The 22024-nt window shown below is 42.7% G+C and overlaps 1 protein-coding gene across 2 annotated transcripts in view; it reads left to right on the plus strand.

Moving 5' to 3' along the window:
* Positions 1-22024, plus strand: part of NPHP4 (nephrocystin 4) — a 277786-nt gene that overhangs the window by 59316 nt on the left and 196446 nt on the right. For both annotated transcript variants that reach the window (XM_044278368.1, XM_044278369.1), the window contains exons 6-9: positions 4534-4689; positions 8891-9027; positions 13754-13929; positions 15750-15876. In XM_044278368.1, coding sequence (XP_044134303.1) covers positions 4534-4689; positions 8891-9027; positions 13754-13929; positions 15750-15876 — 596 coding nt within the window. The remainder of the gene's footprint in view (positions 1-4533; positions 4690-8890; positions 9028-13753; positions 13930-15749; positions 15877-22024) is intronic.

The following is a 22024-nucleotide window of genomic DNA, read 5'->3' on the forward strand; positions in this document are numbered from 1 at the left end:
TATTCTGAGTAATTGTATAAATGTTATTTGCAGCATTTTTCCACCGCTGGCAATTAATTCACTGAAATAAAACAAAAATTTGAGACATTATTCTTTCTTTTCTAGAATAAGGGAAGACGGCCGGATGCATTCATTTGAGTCCTATAACAAAAGCGTATAGCTATGTCGTGTGATTAGACGATCCTGTCTGTTTGTAAGGGGGTGGTCGGGCTAAACTACCTGCAGCCCTGAACTGGGCCACTTACCAAAGATGTGTCTGAATTGGACTGTATTTGCAGTCCATTGGACTTGCTGTGGGCCATGTTCTGTTTGCTGTTGTGTAGCTCTTTTCTTTGCAGTTGTTGTGTCATACTAGGTATTATGCAATGTATGTGCTTCTACATGCGGGCATCTGGACTGCACTGTCTCTAGTCACGGCTGCAGACGCTGATGCGCAGCGCCATACAGGCTCCATTCAGGCCAGAGTTTTATTGTGGGACTGCTTTCCTCATCCTAAAGGGGTCATCCCTTAATTTACGTAAAAAAATGAAAATCAGACATTCTATAGGACAGTGGTGGCGAACCTATGGCACAGGTGCCAGAGGTGGCACTCAATGCCCTCTCTGTGGGCACCCTGAAAAAAAGTTCATGGTGTACCAACACGCCTTAGCCTTTTCCTGCCATTCATCAGCGCAGAGCGCACTATAAACGGCACAGGCAGCACATTGAATGTAGGCGGCTATTATAGCTAAATGATAGAGTACATGGAAGACATACTATATTGGACTGTAGTATTCAGGATAAATTGCCGTGTTGGCTGGGTTGCAGTTTGGGCACTCAGTCTGTAAAAGGTTCACCATCACTGCTATATGACATCTAACAACAGGGCCACTGCCACCCATAAGCAAAGTAGGCCACCGCGTAGAGCGCACTCTTGCTGGGGGTGCCTACTTTGCTTATGGGTGGCTCCAGCTCTGCCCGCCGCTCACCCCCTGCAACCTGAGGCATCCCTGTCTCTATGGGGTACGGACTGCTGGCTGCGCTGCGAAAGTATCTCCGACTCCTCACACACAGCAGCGGGCTGTGGGCAGATAGGCATGTATAGTGCCACACGAGAAGAAACAGTGTCCTCTAGTGGAGAAAGCCCCTACTGCGCCTAGGAGACAAATTCCCTGGGCGGGTCAAAGGGCGTGGTCAATGGGCGGAATCAAGGGGGCGGCAAAATTAGCTTTTGCCTAGGGTGGCAAAAATCCTTGCACCAGCCTTGTCTAAAATCCCTTTAAGGTGAATTGTCTGTACTGATCAGAGTGTCAGGTGTAGCTGTAACACGCTGCACTGTACAGAGGAGCTATAGCTTCAAACCAGTGTGCTCTGTGAGAGTGAAGTTTGGTCCTCCCAGCAAGCCACACTGGAGCTGTTGATCCTGACATCCTGTTGGGTTGGGTTTCACCGCCATGGTGTCTTGAGCAGCACTGGGCTGCGACCTTGCTTGGGACTGCTGCTTCTGAAGAGAACCTTTAACCAAAGCCATCCCTGGAAGCATTGCAAGCAGTAATGGACCACTTGCATCAGTACCATGGGCCTTGGAAAATACTCCTCTTGTGACCAGAAATTCAGAGAACCCCACTTACTTAAGGTGCCCCAGCAATTTCAGTTAAATGTTTTTTTCAAGATTTTTTTTTCCTGATGACCTATTCTCAGGATAGGTCATCAGTATTTGATGGGTGGGGGTTTGACACCCAGGACCCCCGCCGATGAGCTGTTTTGAGAAGACACCAGTGCTCCTGTGAGGACCGCTGCCTTCTTGTAGCTTACCAAACACAGCGCCGTACATTGAGTAGCGGCTGTGCTTGCTAACGCACTCTGCCCCATTCACTTCTATGGGACAGAGCTGCTCTTGGGCCAAATGACGCATGAACGTGTCATCACTGGCCTAAGAAAAGCTGAGAGAAGGCCGTGGGTGTCAGACCCAACGATCAGATTCTGAAGACTTTTATCTTGAGGATAGGTCATTAGTGAAACAAAATCTTGGAAAACCCCTTTAATGTTGCTCTAGAAGCCTGTTTACCGCAACCAGTATGCTACATGGCCTCAAAGAGACTTCAGCCAGTGTGCTGTGTGGCCTATAAGATAGACTATTCTGTTGGTGGTCCATAAAAAGTAGTATGACAAGTAGTATGACCAGCAAGTGGATTGTTTTTTATTTTTATTTTTTTATTTCCCACAAGTCACAAAAGGTGCTGAAAGTGGTCCCCGTTCACATCTATGCATCTTTGGGCATGCGTCTTTCATGATACACCAACTTGCTGAGACAGTCTTCCAGTTGATTTTTGGGGGCTACTTGCAGTCCGCTGCTGAATTTCATGCAGAACTTCAGCTGTCCTGATCGATGGAGGTCTCGGTTTCTTCATGTTAACCAGTTTGATGCCATTTCCGAACCAAACTCTGAATACAACGTTCAGCTGGTGGTTTTGTTCCTGGGTACTTGTCGGCAAAGGTCTCTTGCGTTTTCTTTAATCGATCTGCTTCGCACATAGCCTCACTATTCACTGTTCCAGGGAGAACACAATATGCCACTTTTATCAAATTGAATAATAAATCAGTCTTAGTTGCCCATAGCAACCAATCAGAGCTCAGCTTTCAGTTCCTACAGGGCTCTAAAAAATGAAAGCTGATCTCTGATTGGTTTCTTTAGACAAGGCAGATTTACTATTAGGCGGTTTGATTTTGGAGGTGGGGCTACTTTTTCATGGACCACCCTGTAGTAACCGCCACGTTCTTTTACTTTTAAAGCATATTTTCCGGGTGTTTAGTATCTATGGTCTAGCTTGTGTGTCCGATCTACTAGTCTTAGTTACTATTTTAAAATCACGATGCTGTTCCTGTTATATGCAGACACTTTGCTTTTTTTCTTCCGTTTCGGAAATTAAACTGCTTTGAGGATATTGAAATTAGCAGCATGTCAATTGTTTGTGTAATTTTTTATTTTTGTGTGTGCGGATTTCATCCTGTTCAATGCAAGGGTGAGATCTGTGGAAAATCTGCATCAAATCCACACCATAAAAGCGCAAGGTCTGGTGCCGAAACGCACAGAAATCCGCACAAAAAAACCCAAAAAAAAACAGCATGGATTTTCTGGTGTGCAGGTACCATGAAAGGGTTAATACTGGATGCAGCGTTCTCACACCTCCAGGAACGGTTTACATTTTTTGCGTGCATTCTAATTTGCCGAGCTTTTTGCCAGGCACATAAGCTAATTAACATGCTGAGCCTGGCGCCTGCATAAATTATCAGGGAGCAGATATAATTCAAGAAATACTTTAAAATTAGCTTTCTCCTAAACCACTTATGGGCAATACAGCAGATTGTCCAAATTGTCGAAAGTTGTTTGAAGACACGAAAGTGAAATTTTAATTGATTCCATGTCTTGGACCGAAGAATTATCACCCGTTAATGAAACCGTTGCGACAGCGAGACAGTCCAGATGAGATTTTTAAGCTTCAGCATAAAAGCTGTAAAGCAAATTATAATATATAGGTCTTTTTTTTTTTTTTACCTTCCTTTTATTAAAATTTTGGGCTCAATTCAACAACACTGCAAAAAGCATGCTCTGTAGAGAGAAGAAATTCAATATTTCAGATGCTTAACCTGATGACCTGATCATTCTATTTTAATAGCTATATCACCCGTGACAGGGATTGTGTGCAGGAAAAAAACCTACCCCAAAATATAAAAGTGCTTATGTATGAGAGCTATATCAGAGCCTTACAAATCGCCAAGTTTCTCTTTTTTCATTTTACCCACATTTGAAACCCTCTGGTCTTCATAACATGTGAGCAGCTCTTTGACCAGCTCTCTCTGCCCTTCCTCCAGCAGGAAGTCCCAGCATGATACAGTCAGAGGTTGAATGACAGTACATTAGCTACATATCGCCAAGCACTTATATTTATATGTGAGAAAACACCCATTTTGTCAGCTTTCACTGCCCATACTAAGGGCTCATGCACACGACCGTAGGTATTTTGCAGTCTGCAAAACTCAGATCCACAAAAAATACGGTTGACCTCCGTGTGCATTCCGTATTTTGCGGAACGGAACAGCTTGCCTCTAAAAGAACAGTACTATTCTTGTCCGTAATGCGGACAATAATAGGACATGTTCTATTTTTGGGCGGAATGGACATACGGGAACAGAATGCACACAAAGTAACTTCCGTATTTTTTGCGGACCCATTGAAATGAATAGTTCCGCATACGATTCACACACAAAAATTGAATGGACATGAAAAGAAAATACGTTTGTGTCCATGAGCCCTAAACAAGATGTGAGAATTAAATGGGGCTGAGCTGTAATACCAGACCCATCCTATGGTCATCAGAGGCGCTGTTGTTCTACACAAATATTTACTCACATCCTATTCTTGAAGAGATCCATTTGTTTGGTTTGGGATTTTGCAGCTTTTCTTATTATCCTCCTCTCCTTAATGTAAGATCTCCAATTGAAATTGCCACAATTAAGTTCCAAATCTCACGTCCTGTAATGATTTTGTTGCAGTGAACAGACATATGATGTTGATTGAGAAGAGCCACGTTCAGTACAGTGTGAGGACACACAGCGCTCTGAAAGAAGTTTCTCATCTGCTCCCTCCCAACATTCTTGTTTCTGGATCGGAGAGAATTCCTGGCCTCATACAAGGGAGAGATGAGACAGGTGAGCAAATGATTGGTTGCTATGGGCAACTAAGCCAATGTTCCTTCATAACCACTCTGATAAATGTCCCCCAATGTGATTAGTTGTTACAATTTAGATTCTCATTTCCTATAAATTATCACTTTTCAAGGACATTCAGCTATTACTTGTATAACACAGTCATCGTGGACAAGAATATAACTACTAAAATACTGCCCCCTATGTTCATGAATATAACTAATATAATGCTGCTTCCTATGCACAGGAATATAACTACTACAATATTGCCTCCTATGTACAAGAATATAACTACTATAATACTGCTCCTATGTACAAGAATATAACTACTATAATACTGCCCCCTATGTACAAGAATATAACTACTATAATGCTGCTTCCTATGTACAAGAATATAACTACTATAATACTGCTCCTATGTACAAGAATGTAACTACTATAATACTGCCCCCTATGTTCATGAATATAACTAATATAATGCTGCTTCCTATGTACAAAAAAATAACTACTATAATACTGCCTCCTATGTACAAGAATATAACTACTATAATACTGCCCCCTATGTACAAGAATATAACTACTATAATGCTGCTTCCTATGTACAAGAATATAACTGCTACAGGGCCGTCTTTAATATTGATTGGACCCTGGGCAAAAATTTACTTGGGTCCCCTGGATCCCGCCTTCCCACACCTTAGCAGGCAATCTCACCCTCCACCACAACACACACACAAAAAATCCACACATCTGGTAGAGTACAGTGGATGACTGTAAATACTTCCAGTTCTAAAGACTCTAGCGGCTCAGGATCAGTGCTCTGGGCAGCTGGGCTCAGGCTGGAAGTGGGCACCGCTCTGCAGGAAGGAGACCAGGGCTCGGCTCACCCTAGCGTTACAGTGCACCCCACAGTATGCAGTATAGCACCCTATAGTATACAGCACCACACAGTATGCAGTATAGCACCCCACACTATACAGTACCCCACAGTATATAGTAGAGCAGTATAGCAGCCCACAGTATACAGCACCACACAGTATACAACACCTCACAGTATACAACACCTCAAACTATACACGATACAGCCCCCCACACTATACAGTACAGCAGTATAGCACTCCACACTATACCGAACCCACAATATACAGACCCCCAAAGTATACAGTACAGCAGTATAGCACTCCACAATATACAGCCCCCCCCCACTATACAGGCCCCCCACAGTATACAGGCCCCCACAGTATACATACCCCCACACAGTATACAGGCCCCCACACTATACAGGCCCCCCACACTATACAGCCCCCCCACAGTATACAGCCCCCCCACAGTATACAGCCCCCCACACAGTATACAGCCCCCACACAGTATACAGCCCCCCACACAGTATACAGCCCCCCACACAGTATACAGCCCCCCCCCCACACAGTATACAGCCCACCACACAGTATTCAGGCCCCCACACAGTATACAGCCCACCACACAGTATACAGCCCACCACACAGTATACAGCTCCCACAGTATACAGCCCACCACACAGTATACAGTCCCACACAATATACAGCCCCCCACAGTATACAGGCCCCCACACAGTATACAGCACCCCACTGTACAGTAGTTTACAGTATATTAACATAACAGCCCCTGTCACCTTTTTCTGATGTAATCCACACAAAACAGCTCCACAGTTAACTTCTGCAACACTCCTGCTAGGACCTGTGATGACCTCATAGCCATGTGACCAGTAATTGCTAGGTTACTGGTCACATGGTGATGATGTCATTAAGGTCCTAGATCACAACTTTAACACAGTACGATGCCTGTGTAGCTGACAGCTTGACACCCGGGGCAGTAGCTAGCAGGGCTCAAGAGGCAGCTGCCTTGGGCCCCCCAGGAGCAACTGGCCCGGGGCAGCTGCCCCTTTTGCCCCTTGGTAAAGACGGCCCTGAACTGCTATAATACTGCCTCCTATGTATTAGATTATAACTATTTAATAATGCTGCCCCCTATGTACAAAAAAATAACTACTATAACATTGCTACTATATACAAGAATATAACTACTATTATACTGCCTCTAGTTACAATAATATAACTACTATAATACTGCTCCCTATGTACAAGAATATAACTACTATAATACTGCTTCCTATGTGCAAGAATATAACTACTGTAATACTGTCCCCCTATGTACAAGAATATAACTACTATAATACTGCCTTTATGTACAAAGGTGTAACAACAATAATACTGCCCCTCTATTTATAAATAGACAAGAATAAAGTAATAGTAATGCTGTCCTTTTACTATAGTATGCCTGTTGCATCTAGCAGAATACTAAGCGTTGCGGTTGAAGTTTCAACTACAATCAGCAAAGTTTTACATATTCATTTGTAATTTTCCAGTAATTCAGCACATAATAAGTCTTCTGTTCTGACACCCGGAGTCCTTTGAGGAGTAGCCATCCATGTAAGCACTTGAATACAGGAATTGAAGAAAAACGAAGCTTTTCTACAATTTCTATTGTAAAACAAGTGATGAGGGAATATAAATGAGCAGTCTGGACACACGCACAGCTTCTTCGACATTTCCTATATCAGAGGGGAGCAGCGGCCTCATCCCCTCCGAGATCCGCAAGCAGCGCCAACACCAACATATATCCACAGTGAAACCTCTGAAGACAGATTCACAATAGAAGCTCATTTATTTCTTCCTACAGAAGAGTTTATTACAGGAAGGCAACAAACAAGGAGAACACAATTAACATGCATGTTTGTGTATTGTGCCATATTTCATTTGTTGGTTCCTTCAGCTGTTTACATAAGTTGGATAGAATACACAGCTTAAATTAATGTAATAAGAAATGCAAATGCTTGGATGAAAGGTTCCTTGGCTTTAGGCCCAAGCCATAATTTGGTGTATTATTGTCCCGCTCTTATTATGTTCATGGTCATTGTACTGTGAGAACACAAGCCGTTCCGCACAGACCTCACTAAACCCTTACAAATTCTTGTGAAAACGATGGAATAAAAGGTGGTTTAATATCCAGCCGTGTGGAAAAGAGGAAATTCACATGTGGAGAATAGAAAAAATTGGATGTAGAAATCTGATACCGATGCTTTTATCGGTTTAGCCTGTTGTACATGACAAATGGAATCTCATTGGCGACTATATATTGTCTATTATTCATACAGGGTGGTGCACTGTTGGCTTACAACACTGGGAACCTGAGTGTGAATCCAACCAGGCCCAGCTCTGCAAAAACATAACACAAAGTTAATCAGCACATCCTATAAAAGAAGTCCTCAGGTGCACAAACGATATACTTCAGTAATTAAAAACAGCTGTGGGAAATAAATCAACATGATGTACCTAGCAAATATATTTTGATCAAAATGATTTGTCCTTCTACCACGGCAAGGTGACCTCTTTCAGATAGGACCTTACTCTATAATAACTCCTGTCCTTGTGCAAACAGGCCTCAATTGAACTCAGGGACAGGAGGCTTCACGTACTGTATATACTGCACTAATTGAAAACAGCCCGTGGGAAAGATGAGACCAAGCCACAGCCACACCTCAAGATGCATACTGCAAACACAAAACACAAAGTTAGTCAGTGCATCCAGTAAAATCAAGTGAATGCACTGGCGCACGTCACCGTGGCTGAAAATAACACAATGCAACAGCACTCTGCAAACAATGTATATATGAACTAGTGCTATATTCACTATATAAATGAACATGAGGCACTTAGCAAATATATTTGGATCAAACTGATTTCTGCCCAACTACCACAGCAAGTTGACTTCTTTTAGATGGGGCCCTACTCTATAATGACTCCTTTCTTTTTGCCAACTGGCCACAAATAAATTTAGGGAGGGCACAGACTCCAAGTATGTGTGTGTGTATGTATGTATATATATATATATATATACGCATGACATCGGACAGCACTCCAAGACTTGAAAAAACGTGATGTCTTTATTCACCCATGTTGAACAGTAGCAACGTTTCAACTCACAACTGAGCCTTTCTCTTTGCTTGAGAAAGGCTCAGTTGTGAGCTGAAACGTTGCTACTGTTCCACATGGGTGAATAAAGACATCACGTTCTTTCAAGTCTTGGAGTGCTGTCCTATTTCTGGCATATATATATTTATTTTCTCTTTTTTTATTTTTTTTTTACAACTTTATTCTGAATTTTCAAGGTGACGCCTTAAGGAAGCCTCACTTGCAGAAGACAATAACGTGGTACCTGGATAGACTGTATTTGTTGCTTTATCCCTCTTTGGAGAAGTTTGAAGAAGAACTATTGGCTCTGATCAATAATGATCGTTTCCTGAAGGTAATGGCGATGATATGCTCTACCTAATAAAGGGGTAGTGCAAGTGATTCCTATAAGAGCTGCATTTGACTGTTTTTGTTTGATCCTTTAAGGTTATAAAAATGGATGTAAAACCAGAAATACGAAAAACATGAGCCCTGATGAGCCCTGATTTATAATTGACTGGTGGCTTACGATGGTCTGTAATAACCCTGCACGCTGCTGGAGGCTGCACCCAATTTATAATAAAGCGTACAGAAAATTGACGTAAAAGAAGATAAATGTGCCGGCGCTGCTGGCCCTGCCCCCTCGCCACATCACCTTTTAGGGAAAGTGGAGAAGGTGGTGGAGAAACACCCCTTGTGCAGAAATTTTTGTGCAAAGGGTGTTCAAAAAGTTGCAAACACTCACTTTGTGACTTTTTCCCACCAGAAAACCAGCAAAAATATATGATAAACTAGGCTCATGGACTCTAGGAGTTGGTAAGATTACAACCATGTGGTGTCTTCTTACACCATCACTATCAGTCCAAATAGCGGCAGGTATACTTACCTCCTGTATTATACAGGTTCTCTGGTCTTAGGGGTACCGTTTTGGACCCTTGTGACCCCATTGGGAAGCTGTCCATTGTATCGGAGAACCCCTTTATCAAATGGTTGACCAGTGTTTATCTGATTATGCCATACTGCAAAAGTTCTTCTGCAAGGAATCTTTTTGGGTGAGCACAGAAGACCAGATTTCTCCCACTAAGGATTTCTGACATCTCACGTGGGCAACTTGTTCTGTTTTCTATGTGATTTAAGTCTAGTCCTACAATAGAGAAAGCCCACACAGCTTCTTTGGGTTACGTGCAAAGAGGCACTCAGCTCGAGCAGGCATTATCTATGGTCTTTGTGAACCTATATAGAAGTCTCCACAGAGCATGGGTGCACAACGTTTTCGGGCTGGGGGCCACATTGTCAGACATTCATGTCTGTTACCAGATGGTTACACAGAATGGTATTACGGGCCCCCATGTTGCATCCGAGCGCGCAGGTTGTGCACCCCTGCTATAGAGTCAGATTTACAAAACAAAAAAGCTGGAGACATTGAGAGGTACATTCCAATGGCATATTGGTGGTAGAATAGGTTGGTCCTAGTTCTGGGCACTCCGACCCTGCGATAGGAGGATTGGACTTCATAAATCCGCTCCAGCAGGGAGCACTATTTTTTTTGGAGTTATGGTCTCGGTTTGTCTTTATTCCACTGGTCTGTAAAAGCAGGCCTGCCAAGAACAAACTCCGTTAAAATACGACTTAAATGATCTATGTTGGGTTTTATGTGCTTTCCTTTTCGTTTTGCTGGCGGCAGTTACTATATCATCAATATAAGATAGTGTTTTAGGCTTTTTTTTTTATTTATTTCGCAGGCTTAACTTAATCTGATGTGAAAATCAGAGAAGAACATATGTAGACTGACACACTACGTGAGGTGTTTTCAGAATTCTGCTCTGTCTGAAATCCTTCCAAGGCGGTTACTATAGTATCTTAGAAATGAAAATCATTTCAGGAATATCTTTAGATACCACTAATCTCTCCGACAGAGGAGGATTTTCTGTCATTTGCCAACATTTATAGAATTGCAAAAGTGCAACAAAAAATATTGGCACATTTTGTTTAAGGATTCATATTATGCTGGCTTTTATTTTTGTATTATTATTACTTATTATTTTTTATTCTTTTTTGATAAATATTTTTCATTCGTAAAAATAAATAAATAAATGCAATTATAGATTCTAAATGTATTAGTTATTTAATGGATGCCTAACACCCCCCCCCCCCCCCCCAGCTTCCTTTTCAGGGGCAAGAATACAGCACAAGACACGTGCCATTAAAGGGACAATACCATGAAAAATGTTTTTCTCACATATTAATGGCCTATATGTGAATATTCTATGTACGGTATTTTTGTTTGTGTCCAGAGAGGGAAGCACACTACACTGATAAGAGCAATGCTCTTCTGTGGACATCTTTATGTAGGTCTATCAAGAGAACAATAGAGCTGTCTACTTGTTATCCCAATTCTACAGTCTACTATTATACTAACAGACAGCAGCAATAAACTCAAAATGGGTTACTTATGTATGTATAAGTTCTTTCCCTGTGTGCTGACTGCTACAGAAGGACAATAGTTGGTATTTAATTTCCAATGACATAGTACTGCTAAAATGAAAAGAAAACAGCCATACAGTCTTAAAAAAGAATTTTTTATAATATAGATATTTTTTTTTTAAATACCTGAGGTAATATTTAGCTGTACCCCTCCTCACTTTAAGTATTTGGCAGCGCTATGATAGTTCACATCAGCCTTTTTTGCTGCCTTAACCTGTGTAAAGTGGTCTGTCAGCATTTTAGGAAGATACGTGGGCTGTAAATCTAAACTTCCTATTCTTACCCCACCGCCCCAACTAAACAATCCATGGACCATTCAGTCTAATTAGAGGGGCATTGCCATTACACCTAGAGGCTCTGCGCTCTCTGCAACTGCTGCGCCCTCTGCACTTTGATTGACAGGGCCGGACAGTGTAAACTTGATTGCCATTGGCCCTGTCAATCAAAGTGCAGAGGGCGCAGCAGTTGCAGAAAGAGCAGAGCCTCTAGGTGTAATGGTAACGCCCCCGTTGCTCATAGAAGCTCATTTACATATATTAAAACTTAATTATTCTCAGCAATGCGGACACATATGAACATAAGACCAACACAGATGCCTTCAGCTGCCAGGCGCACATGTAACAGGTCAGCCAGTGTCATAGGTACAAACCTGCTGACAGATGCCCTTTAAGACATTTTTCTGACCATAAACTCTTATGCAACTGAGACTAGCTATTCTGTAATTATCTGATCGATGGTGGTCCAGCTGCTGGGACCACTACTGATGCTCAGAACAGAACTAATGCTGTTTGTGTCTTCCATTTTACCTTAAAGGGGCTGTCGGGGTTATGAAAATAATAAAAAATAGCACAGTAAATTTGATGGTCAGCGATATATAACTCCGCTAAGCAACTTTTAGGCCAAAAAACCTCTATTTACTCATTTCCCTGGTTCTCTTCTGGCCCTTTTTTTACTTGCAATAAAAACAATCTCTGCCCTCCCCCTGCACTGCTAAGGGAGTGAATACAAGTCCTGAGCTGAGTGACATGTCTGCCTGCTGGGAGACTCTGCAGCATATTGTATGTGTAGGACTACAAGTCCCAGCTGTACAATGACACTGCTAAGGGAGTGAATACAAGAGCTGCCCTGAGTGACATGTCTACCTGCTGGGAGACTCATCAGCATGTTCTATGTGTAGAACTACAAGTCCCAGCTGTATAATGACACTGCTAAGGGAGTGAATACAAGTGCTGCCCTGAGTGACATGTCTGCCTGCTGGTAGACTCAGCGGCATGTTGTATGTGTAGAACTACAAGTCCCAGCTGTATAATGACATTGCTAAGGGAGTGAATACAAGAGCTGCCCTGAGTGACATGTTTGCCTGCTTGGGAGACTCTGCAGCATGTTGTAGGTATAAAACTACAAGTCCCAGCTGTACAATGACACTGCTAATACACACAGGATCTTCCCGTTACCCGCAATGCTCTGCAGAGCTTCTCTTTTAGCTTCTGTGCCCAGCATTTGTCTCTTCACTGCCTGCAGCTACACAGTAAACACTTCAGCTCTTAGTCTGTGCAGCAGAAGGGGTTAAGAATCCTGGGAGAGAGCAATAAGCAGCAGCCGGTGTTCTGCCAGAATGCTATACCCGGAAGTGACGCGGCCGCACCGGAATATGCCCAGCTGTGCCCCCTCAGAGCTATGTCCAGTATTGTGCCCCCACAGAAATATGCCCAGCTATGCCTCTTCAGAAATATGACCTGCCAGTATACAATACCTTAGCAAAATGCGCACATTGTGTCCCGGCCGGTTTCGCGCATGCGCATTAATTGGGCTGACTTCTCCCACTGCAGTGCTATAATTTTCACTTACCAGTGGATCTGCGCTTGCGCAGCACCGCACACACCCTCCTCCAGCTGATTCCGGTGTCCGGCGGCGTCACTTCCGGGTATAGCATTCTGGCAGAACACCGGCAGTGCAGGGGGCGTGGCCAGCACAGTGACATCAGGCTTGTGCACCAACATTATCAGAGCAGGGAGAGAAGCTGACATCACAGGTCATGTGACCCTCAGTGAGATCTGAGAAACCAGCCACTGGAGATAAAGTGAGTTAATTGGAAAGCTGTTACATTTGCCTAGTTAGGAACATAGAAAGAATAAACAAAAATAACTTGGACAACCCTTTTAATAAAGTGTAACCTCCACCAATCCCCTTGTATCATGATTTGTTTGCATCCCATTGGTTTTAGAGAGCACTTGTCTCCTCTCCTGAAAAATCTGGTTTAGTTAATGAAATGACAGTTCTGAAGCATCTTTTTTTATGAGTATGTGTTGTGCTGTTCCTCTGTTATTCCTCCTAGAAATGTATGAATAAACGGACTACTGGGTGTTACCAATTGGGGTTGTGTCCCTACACAGTCCGCTACAGGCAGTGTCAGACTGTGTAGGAACTCAACCCCAACTGGTAACACCCAGTAGTCCGTTTATTCATACATTTCTAGGAGGAATAACAGAGGAACCACACAAAGATGCTTTCTAATAAAGTCCTATTAATTAGAATGAAAGTAAGGGAACAAGGAGGAAGTATGATGATTTAAAGTGTCTGAAAATATCTCTCTGTAGGGTCACTCAATTGATGGGACCGCTGTAGTAATCCAAGAACGGAGGCTGCACTTCGGTGTCCATAATGGCTGGGGGTTTGTGCAGCAGCCACAAGTTGTAGTTGTGGTTCCGGAAGCGAGGATAATAAGAACACAGTCCACACTAAGCCTCAAGAAGAAGCCCATCGACAACCAAAGGTTTGGATGAAATGAATAAGAAAGTGTATTGTGACTTTAGACGTTACTCTGCTCCACCCATCACAGGTACACGGTTCACATCATGCATTACCCACCAGGCTGTGTGCATCTGACAACTGACACCCGAGTAGAGAAAGTTGTTGTCTCATCTGGATATTTATGGAAAACCAATAGCATAATGTCCACCTCTTGGCTGTTTTTGGCCCTTAGCAGTGAATGGAGAATTCTCTGCATTCACTGGCCCCTTTCTTAAGATGGGAGCGGGTGCTAAAGATATGACCCCCACCTATCAATATGTCATAATACACACCTGACAGATTTCCTGGTGTGTCATGGATATCAGCCACAAACTGTGACAATGTAGAAGAGTAACTGGAAATACTGGAAGCAGAAAGCTTTTATTATGAGCAGAAAGAGGTGATTTGTGATTGGAGTTCTACTTGACGCATGTGTACAGTGCGGCACAAGTAGCACTGCCATAAAAATCTTTAGGGAGGAGCGGATTTCATATTTTAGCATTCGTTTTCGGTTCGTGTTGTGGTATTTACTGAATTGCGTTATGGATTCCGTTACCACGGACCATAACGCAATTCCATGACTGAATGCATAACAGAATGCCTTTAGAGGCATTCCTTTATTCATTCCGTCATAATAGAAGTCTATGGCCAGCATAACGGATCCGTCCGGTTTCCGTTATGCTGGAGTCCTCCCCTGCATAACGTAAACCGGATGGATCCGGTATGTAGGCCATAGACTTCTATTATGACGGAATAAATATGCCTCTAAAAGCATTGCGTTATGGTCTGTAGTAACGGAATCCATAACGCAATTCAGTAAATACCACAACACGAACCAAAAACGAATTTCAAAATTTGAAATTCACTCATCCCTAGTAATGGTCTTACCAGTGACTGTATTTGTGAGTTATAACCTCCCTTCTGATCATCAGCTGTGTCATGTGACCAACACTCTGCCTCTCCAACTGACACAGGACAGGAAGTTAGTTACTTTTCTATTCATTCCTATGAGACTGACATTGAGGCTCTCTTAAGAATACATAGAGAAACTGGCTTCCTGTCCACACATAAGATGCTGTGTTATTTGGAGAGTCAGAGTGGTAGTCACATGACACAGCTGAGGATAAGAAGGGAGGTTATAACTCACACCAGTCACTGGTAAGAAGATTATCTTCACTACAGTTTACATCATGTATCTTTCTAACAGGTCAGAGAATAAACATTTTTGTGGGAGTGCTACCTTAACTTACATTTATAATGTTACTGATAAAGGGGGCGACCAGTCCTGTACTCCCAAGATGAATAATGTATATTGTGGCAATGACAGTCATATGGCGCAATTCATTTTGAGGCTAGAACTAGTTCTTTCTTACTTTTTATATGTAAGATTACTTTGAGCAGCCATGTTCCAGCATTTTCACCCCCAAAAATCTATCTATCTATCTGTATCTATCCATCTGTCTATCTTTGTCTATCCATCTATCTACACATAATGTAGCTATTTGCTAGCTATCTATTTGTACCCTATCTATCTATGTATCTGTCTGTCTATCTATCTGTCTATCTATCTATCTATCTGTCTCTATTTAGCTATCCACCCTATAATGCACAGAAGGATCTATACTTCTCAAGTGTAAGAGAAGACCTTGTAATCCCTTTGGCCTTTGCTATAAGACTTAGTTTTTGTCTCCGCTAGTGATGTTCAACAGCAGAAAAATGTCTGTAAATCACTGCTTCTTAAGTGTCCTAGAAAAGCTGTGATGTCAAGACCGAGACATATAATAACATTTGTTCTTCTGTCAGCTCCTCCACTCAAGCCCTGGTGTTAAGGAGTCGCATACGTCTTCCGGAGATGGTCAGTGACCCTGGATTTTCCATAGTCTTTCAGCTGGAATATGTCTTCTGCTTGCCTAATGGAGTCAGCAGCCAGGTACTGTGAGATCCTGTATAAAACCCCTCAACTGAATATTGGGGAGGGAGTGGTGCAGTGGCATTGAAGGGCCCCTGTTTATGAGGGACCTTCTAGCATGTCACAGCTAACCTTAGTTGTCAGTAGGGGCTAATCATACAAAAAACATTGACCCTAAGGAGACTAGGATATGCAACTGCACCAAACACTGGATTCCATTTAAAGGGACATTTTTATCCAATTTGCCCCGCTATTACTAAAACGTAACCGTTATTAATATATCTTTAATATTGGAGCATTTGTATTAAAAACACAAGCTTCAACACTAAACCAAGTAATTATACTTTAGATAATTATGTCTGAAGATTAGACTTCAGACACGGAATAAGTATGGTGTGAGGAGGTAAATAGAGTATCAATAATTGCCCCGTGTCTCTATCTGGGCTGATCTGTGTGTGGTGGTGCCTGATATCCTATGATCAACAGTGTCATCTCTCAAGTGTATTATACTTCCAGTGAATTCACCACTATAAAATAGCTGGGCTTGTTACTGGGTATTTTTCTTTATCCATAGATTCTATTTATTCACTATTTTGGTTGTAAGTACTCTAGGCAGCCACTTCAAGGGGATTCTTTAAAGATCAGTTGCTCTAGTTATATTCGTTCAGTGCATTAATCACAGTATACTGTGTGTGTGTGTGTATATACAGTACAGACCAACAGTTTGGACACACCTTCTCATTCAAACAGTTTTCTTTATTTTCATGACTGAAAATTGTAGATTCACACTGAAGGCATCAAAACTATGAATTAACACATGTGCAATTATATACATAACATAAAAGTGTGAAACAACTGAAAATATGCCATATTCTAGGTTCTTCAAAGTAGCCACCTTTTGCTTTGATTACTGCTTTGCACACTCTTGGCATTCTCTTGATGAGCTTCAAGAGGTAGTCACCTGAAATGGTCTTCCAACAGCCTTGAAGGAGTTCCCAGAGATGCTTAGCACTTGTTGGCCCTTTTGCCTTCACTCTGCGGTCCAGCTCACCCCAAACCATCTCGATTGGGTTCAGGTCCGGTGACTGTGGAGGCCAGGTCATCTGGCGCAGCACCCCATCACTCTCCGTCATGGTCAAATAGCCCTTACGCAGCCTGGAGGTGTGTTTGGGGTCATTGTCCTGTTGAAAAATAAATGATGGTCCAACTAAAGGCAAACCGGATGGAATAGCATGCCGCTGCAAGATGCTCTGGTAGCCATGCTGGTTCAGTATGCCTTCTATTTTGAATAAATCCCCAACAGTGTCACCAGCAAAGCACCCCCACACCATCACACCTCCTCCTCCATGCTTCACGGTGGGAACCAGGCATGTAGAGTCCATCCGTTCACCTTTTCTGCGTCGCACAAAGACACGGTGGTTGGAACCAAAGATCTCAAATTTGGACTCATCAGACCAAAGCACAGATTTCCACTGGTCTAATGTCCATTCCTTGTGTTCTTTAGCCCAAACAAGTCTCTTCTGCTTGTTGCCTGTCCTTAGCAGTGGTTTCCTAGCAGATATTCTACCATGAAGGCCTGATTCACACAGTCTCTTCTTAACAGTTGTTCTAGAGATGTGTCTGCTGCTAGAACTCTGTGTGGCATTGACCTGGTCTCTAATCTGAGCTGCTGTTAACCTGCGATTTCTGAAGCTGGTGACTCGGATGAACTTATCCTCTGCAGCAGAGGTGACTCTTTGTCTTCCTTTCCTGGGGCGGTCCACATGTGAGCCAGTTTCTTTGTAGAGCTTGATGGTTTTTGTGACTGCACTTGGGGACACTTTCAAAGTTTTCCCAATTTTTCGGACTGACTGACCTTCATTTCTTAAAGTAATGATGGCCACTCGTTTTTCTTTACTTAGCTGCTTTTTTCTTGCCATAATACAAATTCTAACAGTCTATTCAGTAGGACTATCAGCTGTGTATCCACCTGACTTCTCCACAACGCAACTGATGCTCCCAACCCCATTTATAAGGCTAGAAATCCCACTTATTAAACCTGACAGGGCACACCTGTGAAGTGAAAACCATTTCAGGTAACTACCTCTTGAAGCTCATCAAGAGAATGCCAAGAGTGTGCAAAGCAGTAATCAAAGCAAAAGGTGGCTACTTTGAAGAACCTAGAATATGACATATTTTCAGTTGTTTCACACTTTTTTGTTATGTATATAATTCCACATGTGTTAATTCATAGTTTTGATGCCTTCAGTGTGAATCTGCAATTTTCATACTCATGAAAATAAAGAAAACTCTTTGAATGAGAAGGTGTGTCCAAACCTTTGGTCTGTACTGTATATATATATTGTGGGGACTCGCTCTGGTAGACAGGATTAGCGGACGCAGTATAGAGGCAACAAGTTCTTTGGATCAATCTGTTCAGTGTTTTAGTCACACTTTAGGCAAGTGACAAAACAAGCAGTCATATTCAAACAAAAAGTCACCTTGTGGTGTTGGTTGTAATTCACACCATGCGGTAATTCTGCCTCAAAGAGTCCTTGCTGATAGCAGCACCAACCTGTTTTCACGCCAAACAGGTAGGAAGCCTTCAACCAGACACAAGGCTCCCAGATCCCAACACAGAGACATGGCTTCTGAGCTCAGCTGCCTATTTAAGGACAGCCAGGTGCTGCCAAAACCCAGACCGGCATTTAAAATCCAGTCCTGTATTTGACCTCATCTGGCTGTAAATCAACCCAGCAGCACATGCTGGGAGGAAAATACCTGTTTTCCCAGACCAAATGTCACTATATATATATATATATATATATATATATATATTGCACACACTCTCCAGACTTTTTGTAGAAAGCCTGCACTAAAACTTCGACTACCATTGAGACTGGAGTATTCCTTAGAATGGATGTGGTTGCTTTATCCCAATGCTCAGTTATATTCACTGGTGGCCATACTCTAGGTGGCCACTTCAGGGGCTGCTTCCAGGATCAGTTGTCAGAGTTATATTCATTCAGGGCACTTACGCTAGTCACAGAGTATAGAATATATGTGTTGTGCACACTCTCCTCACGCCATAGGATCACTTGAAAGGGCTCTTTAACCCCTTCCTGTCCAGTGTCATAGCCGCCGGATGGCTGTTGTTTTAAATAGCAGACATCAGGAGCTATTGTCTGCGATCGACAATAATGTCCATCGCAGATATTTGAGCTGTCAGATCAAATGTGACCATGGGATCTGGGAGCTAAAATAAAAAACAAGAGTGCACGCTTTTGGGCCTGCAATGGCTCCAGTGATCAGGGGAACCGGATACTGTGCAGCCGCTTCGGTCCTCAGATAATTTCCCACGAAAACCCATAAAAATATGACCAAATGTGACCATTTCTCATGGTATAAGGGGAGCCAGTTAACGCCGTGGCCAGTGATTTCCTGCAGCAATGTCAACCCGGATGTTGACTTTGAGGGAGACTAGCGAGCATCGAAGGAGAAGGAGCGGGAAGCCGTGGTAAGTCCTCTTTCCTTTACAGGTCCGGATCTGATCTTTAAAGTAGCTCTTTGAAGTGGCCGTCTAGAGTATCTACAACTGATCTTTTAAACAGTGAGTATAACTAAACACTGGGAGAAAGCAAATCACCCAGTAACAACCACAGCCATTCTATACTGGAATAATATATTTCAGTAAACTCCAGTCTCGATTGTAGTCGCACTCTGAATTTATACAACCGGGTTACTAGTTCTAGTGCAGCCCTTCTAGATGGCTATGTAGAACCTGGAGAGTGCACTGTGCAAATATTACTACAGCAACTGATCTTAAAGTGGCCCCCTACAGTACTTACAACCAATATAACCCTAAATAGTGAATAACTGGAATCTAGGGGTAAAGAAAACTACCCAGTAATAAGCCCAGCTATTTCATAGCCGTGAATTCACTGGAAGTCTAATACATTGAGAGATGACACTGTTGATCACCGGATATCAGGCCCCACCACACACAGATCAGCCCAGGTAGAGACACAGAGCAATTATTGATAGTCTATTTACCTCCTTACACCCATCTTATTCCGCCTTTGAAGTCCAATATTCAGTCATAATTATCTAAAGTTTTTAATACAAATGCCCCAATATTAAAGATATATTAATAATGGTTAAAGGGGTTGTTTCGCTTCAGTAAATTACATTTATTATGTAGAGAAAGTTAATACAAGGCACTTACTAATGTATTCATATTTCCATTGCGTTATACACTGCTCGTTTCCATGGTTACGACCACCCTGGACTCCAGCAGCGGTGGCCAGCCTATGCACACTCCAGTGGTCCCGGCCACCAGAGAAGCTTGTGCTTTTTCCTATAGTGTGCAAGTCCAGTCCTGGAGCATTGCCTACACTGTAAGTAATTGAAGCAAACTCGGCTGTGAAATGTTTTTAGAGGAATTGATTATTCAATACACCTCTAGATCCATATGCTTTTTAATCTGCAGCACGTAAGCTAGAATGTTCCCATTCACTTCCAATGTTTTGTGGTGATAAATATATTGGTATATCTTCATAGCAGTCAGAGCTGTACTTTTGATATCTTGCTCTAGTTTAGGAATACTGCTTATAGGATAAAACAGTGCAGTGAGCTCTGAAGCTCCCTCTAGGGGTGGCTGCAGGCAGTAGGAATTTTATCATTTACAAATATTTGGAATACTTTATTTAATGTTGTTTTGTCTATTCACACACATGTATTCAGAGGTTGTGTCATGATTTTACGGCAACCTAGAGTCACCATGGAGGCCAAGCATAAATTATGAGGTTAGGGCACTAGTCCTAACCTCTTGTTGGAGTCCCTTTTCCTTCAAGGACCACTGCATGCAGCATTGAAAGTCATTGTGACTTGTGCTCTACAAGCTGCTTTCTAACTGATTTGTTTATATACGTAGTTCCCGTCTGTCCGCTGTTCATGTGTCGGCGCAGATAAGGTGCAGAGTTATTATTCCAGGAGCTCTGATTTGTTTGATGTGTTTTTCTGTACTTTACACACAAGTAGTTTTCAATCTCTTGCCTCCTATTATTAACTCCAGTATCTAGAAGAATCTGACAGCAATTATAGTCTCCTCTCCACTGAGATTTATCAGTTTGACTTTCAATAGATGTTTCTGCCTATGTTTTTATTAAAAAAACAATTTTTACAGATTGTGGTCAACCACAACAAACAAGTAAGAGGGGGAGAGGTTGGACAGAGGGTGGAATGTCGGAAAAGACCCTACTTTCGTGATGGCTCGAAAGATCTGAAAATTTCCAGTTGTGGCTGAGATGAGGACCACCAAGTCTGTTTTTGATGGGTAGACATAACTTACTGATTAACCTTTATTAACTCTTTCTGGGAGGGAGATGGGAAAAACAGCAGTACTACCACAGGACATTAAAAATGTTGCAGCCATACGAAATACATATCAAATACATATAGCTTTTTTTAATACATTTTCCTACTTTTGCACAAATAAAACCCTTTAACCGCTACAGGACCGCCGTACGCAGGATTGCGTCCTGCCGGCGGCCCTGCTCTTCTGGGTGGACGCATATACGCGTCCTCCCGCGATACCCGAGATTTCCTGTGAACGCGCGCACACAGGCGCGCGCGCTCACAGGAACGGAAGGTAAGCGAGTGGATCTCCAGCCTGCCAGCGGCGTTCGCTCGCTGGCATGCTGGAGATCTGATTTTTTTTAACCCCTAACAGGTATATTAGACGCTGTTTTGATAACAGCGTCTAATATACCTGCTACCTGGTCCTCTGGTGGTCCCTTTTGTTAGGATCGACCACCAGAGGACACAGGTAGCTCAGTAAAGTCGCACCAAACACCACACTACACTACACCCCCCCCCCCCCGTCACTTATTAACCCCTTATGAACCCCTGATCACCCCATATAAACTCCCTGATCACCCCCCTGTCATTGATCACCCCCCTGTCATTGATCACCCCCCTGTCATTGATCACCCCCCTGTCAGGCTCCGTTCAGACGTCCGTATGATTTTTACGGATCCACGGATACATGGATCGGATCCGCAAAACACATACGGACGTCTGAATGGAGCCTTACAGGAGGGTGATCAATGACAGGCGGGTGATCACCCATATAGATTCCCTGATCACCCCCTGTCATTGATCACCCCCCTGTAAGGCTCCATTCAGACGT

This window comes from Bufo gargarizans, chromosome 2, assembly GCF_014858855.1.
Source record: "Bufo gargarizans isolate SCDJY-AF-19 chromosome 2, ASM1485885v1, whole genome shotgun sequence".
NCBI classification, from domain to species: Eukaryota; Metazoa; Chordata; class Amphibia; order Anura; family Bufonidae; genus Bufo; species Bufo gargarizans.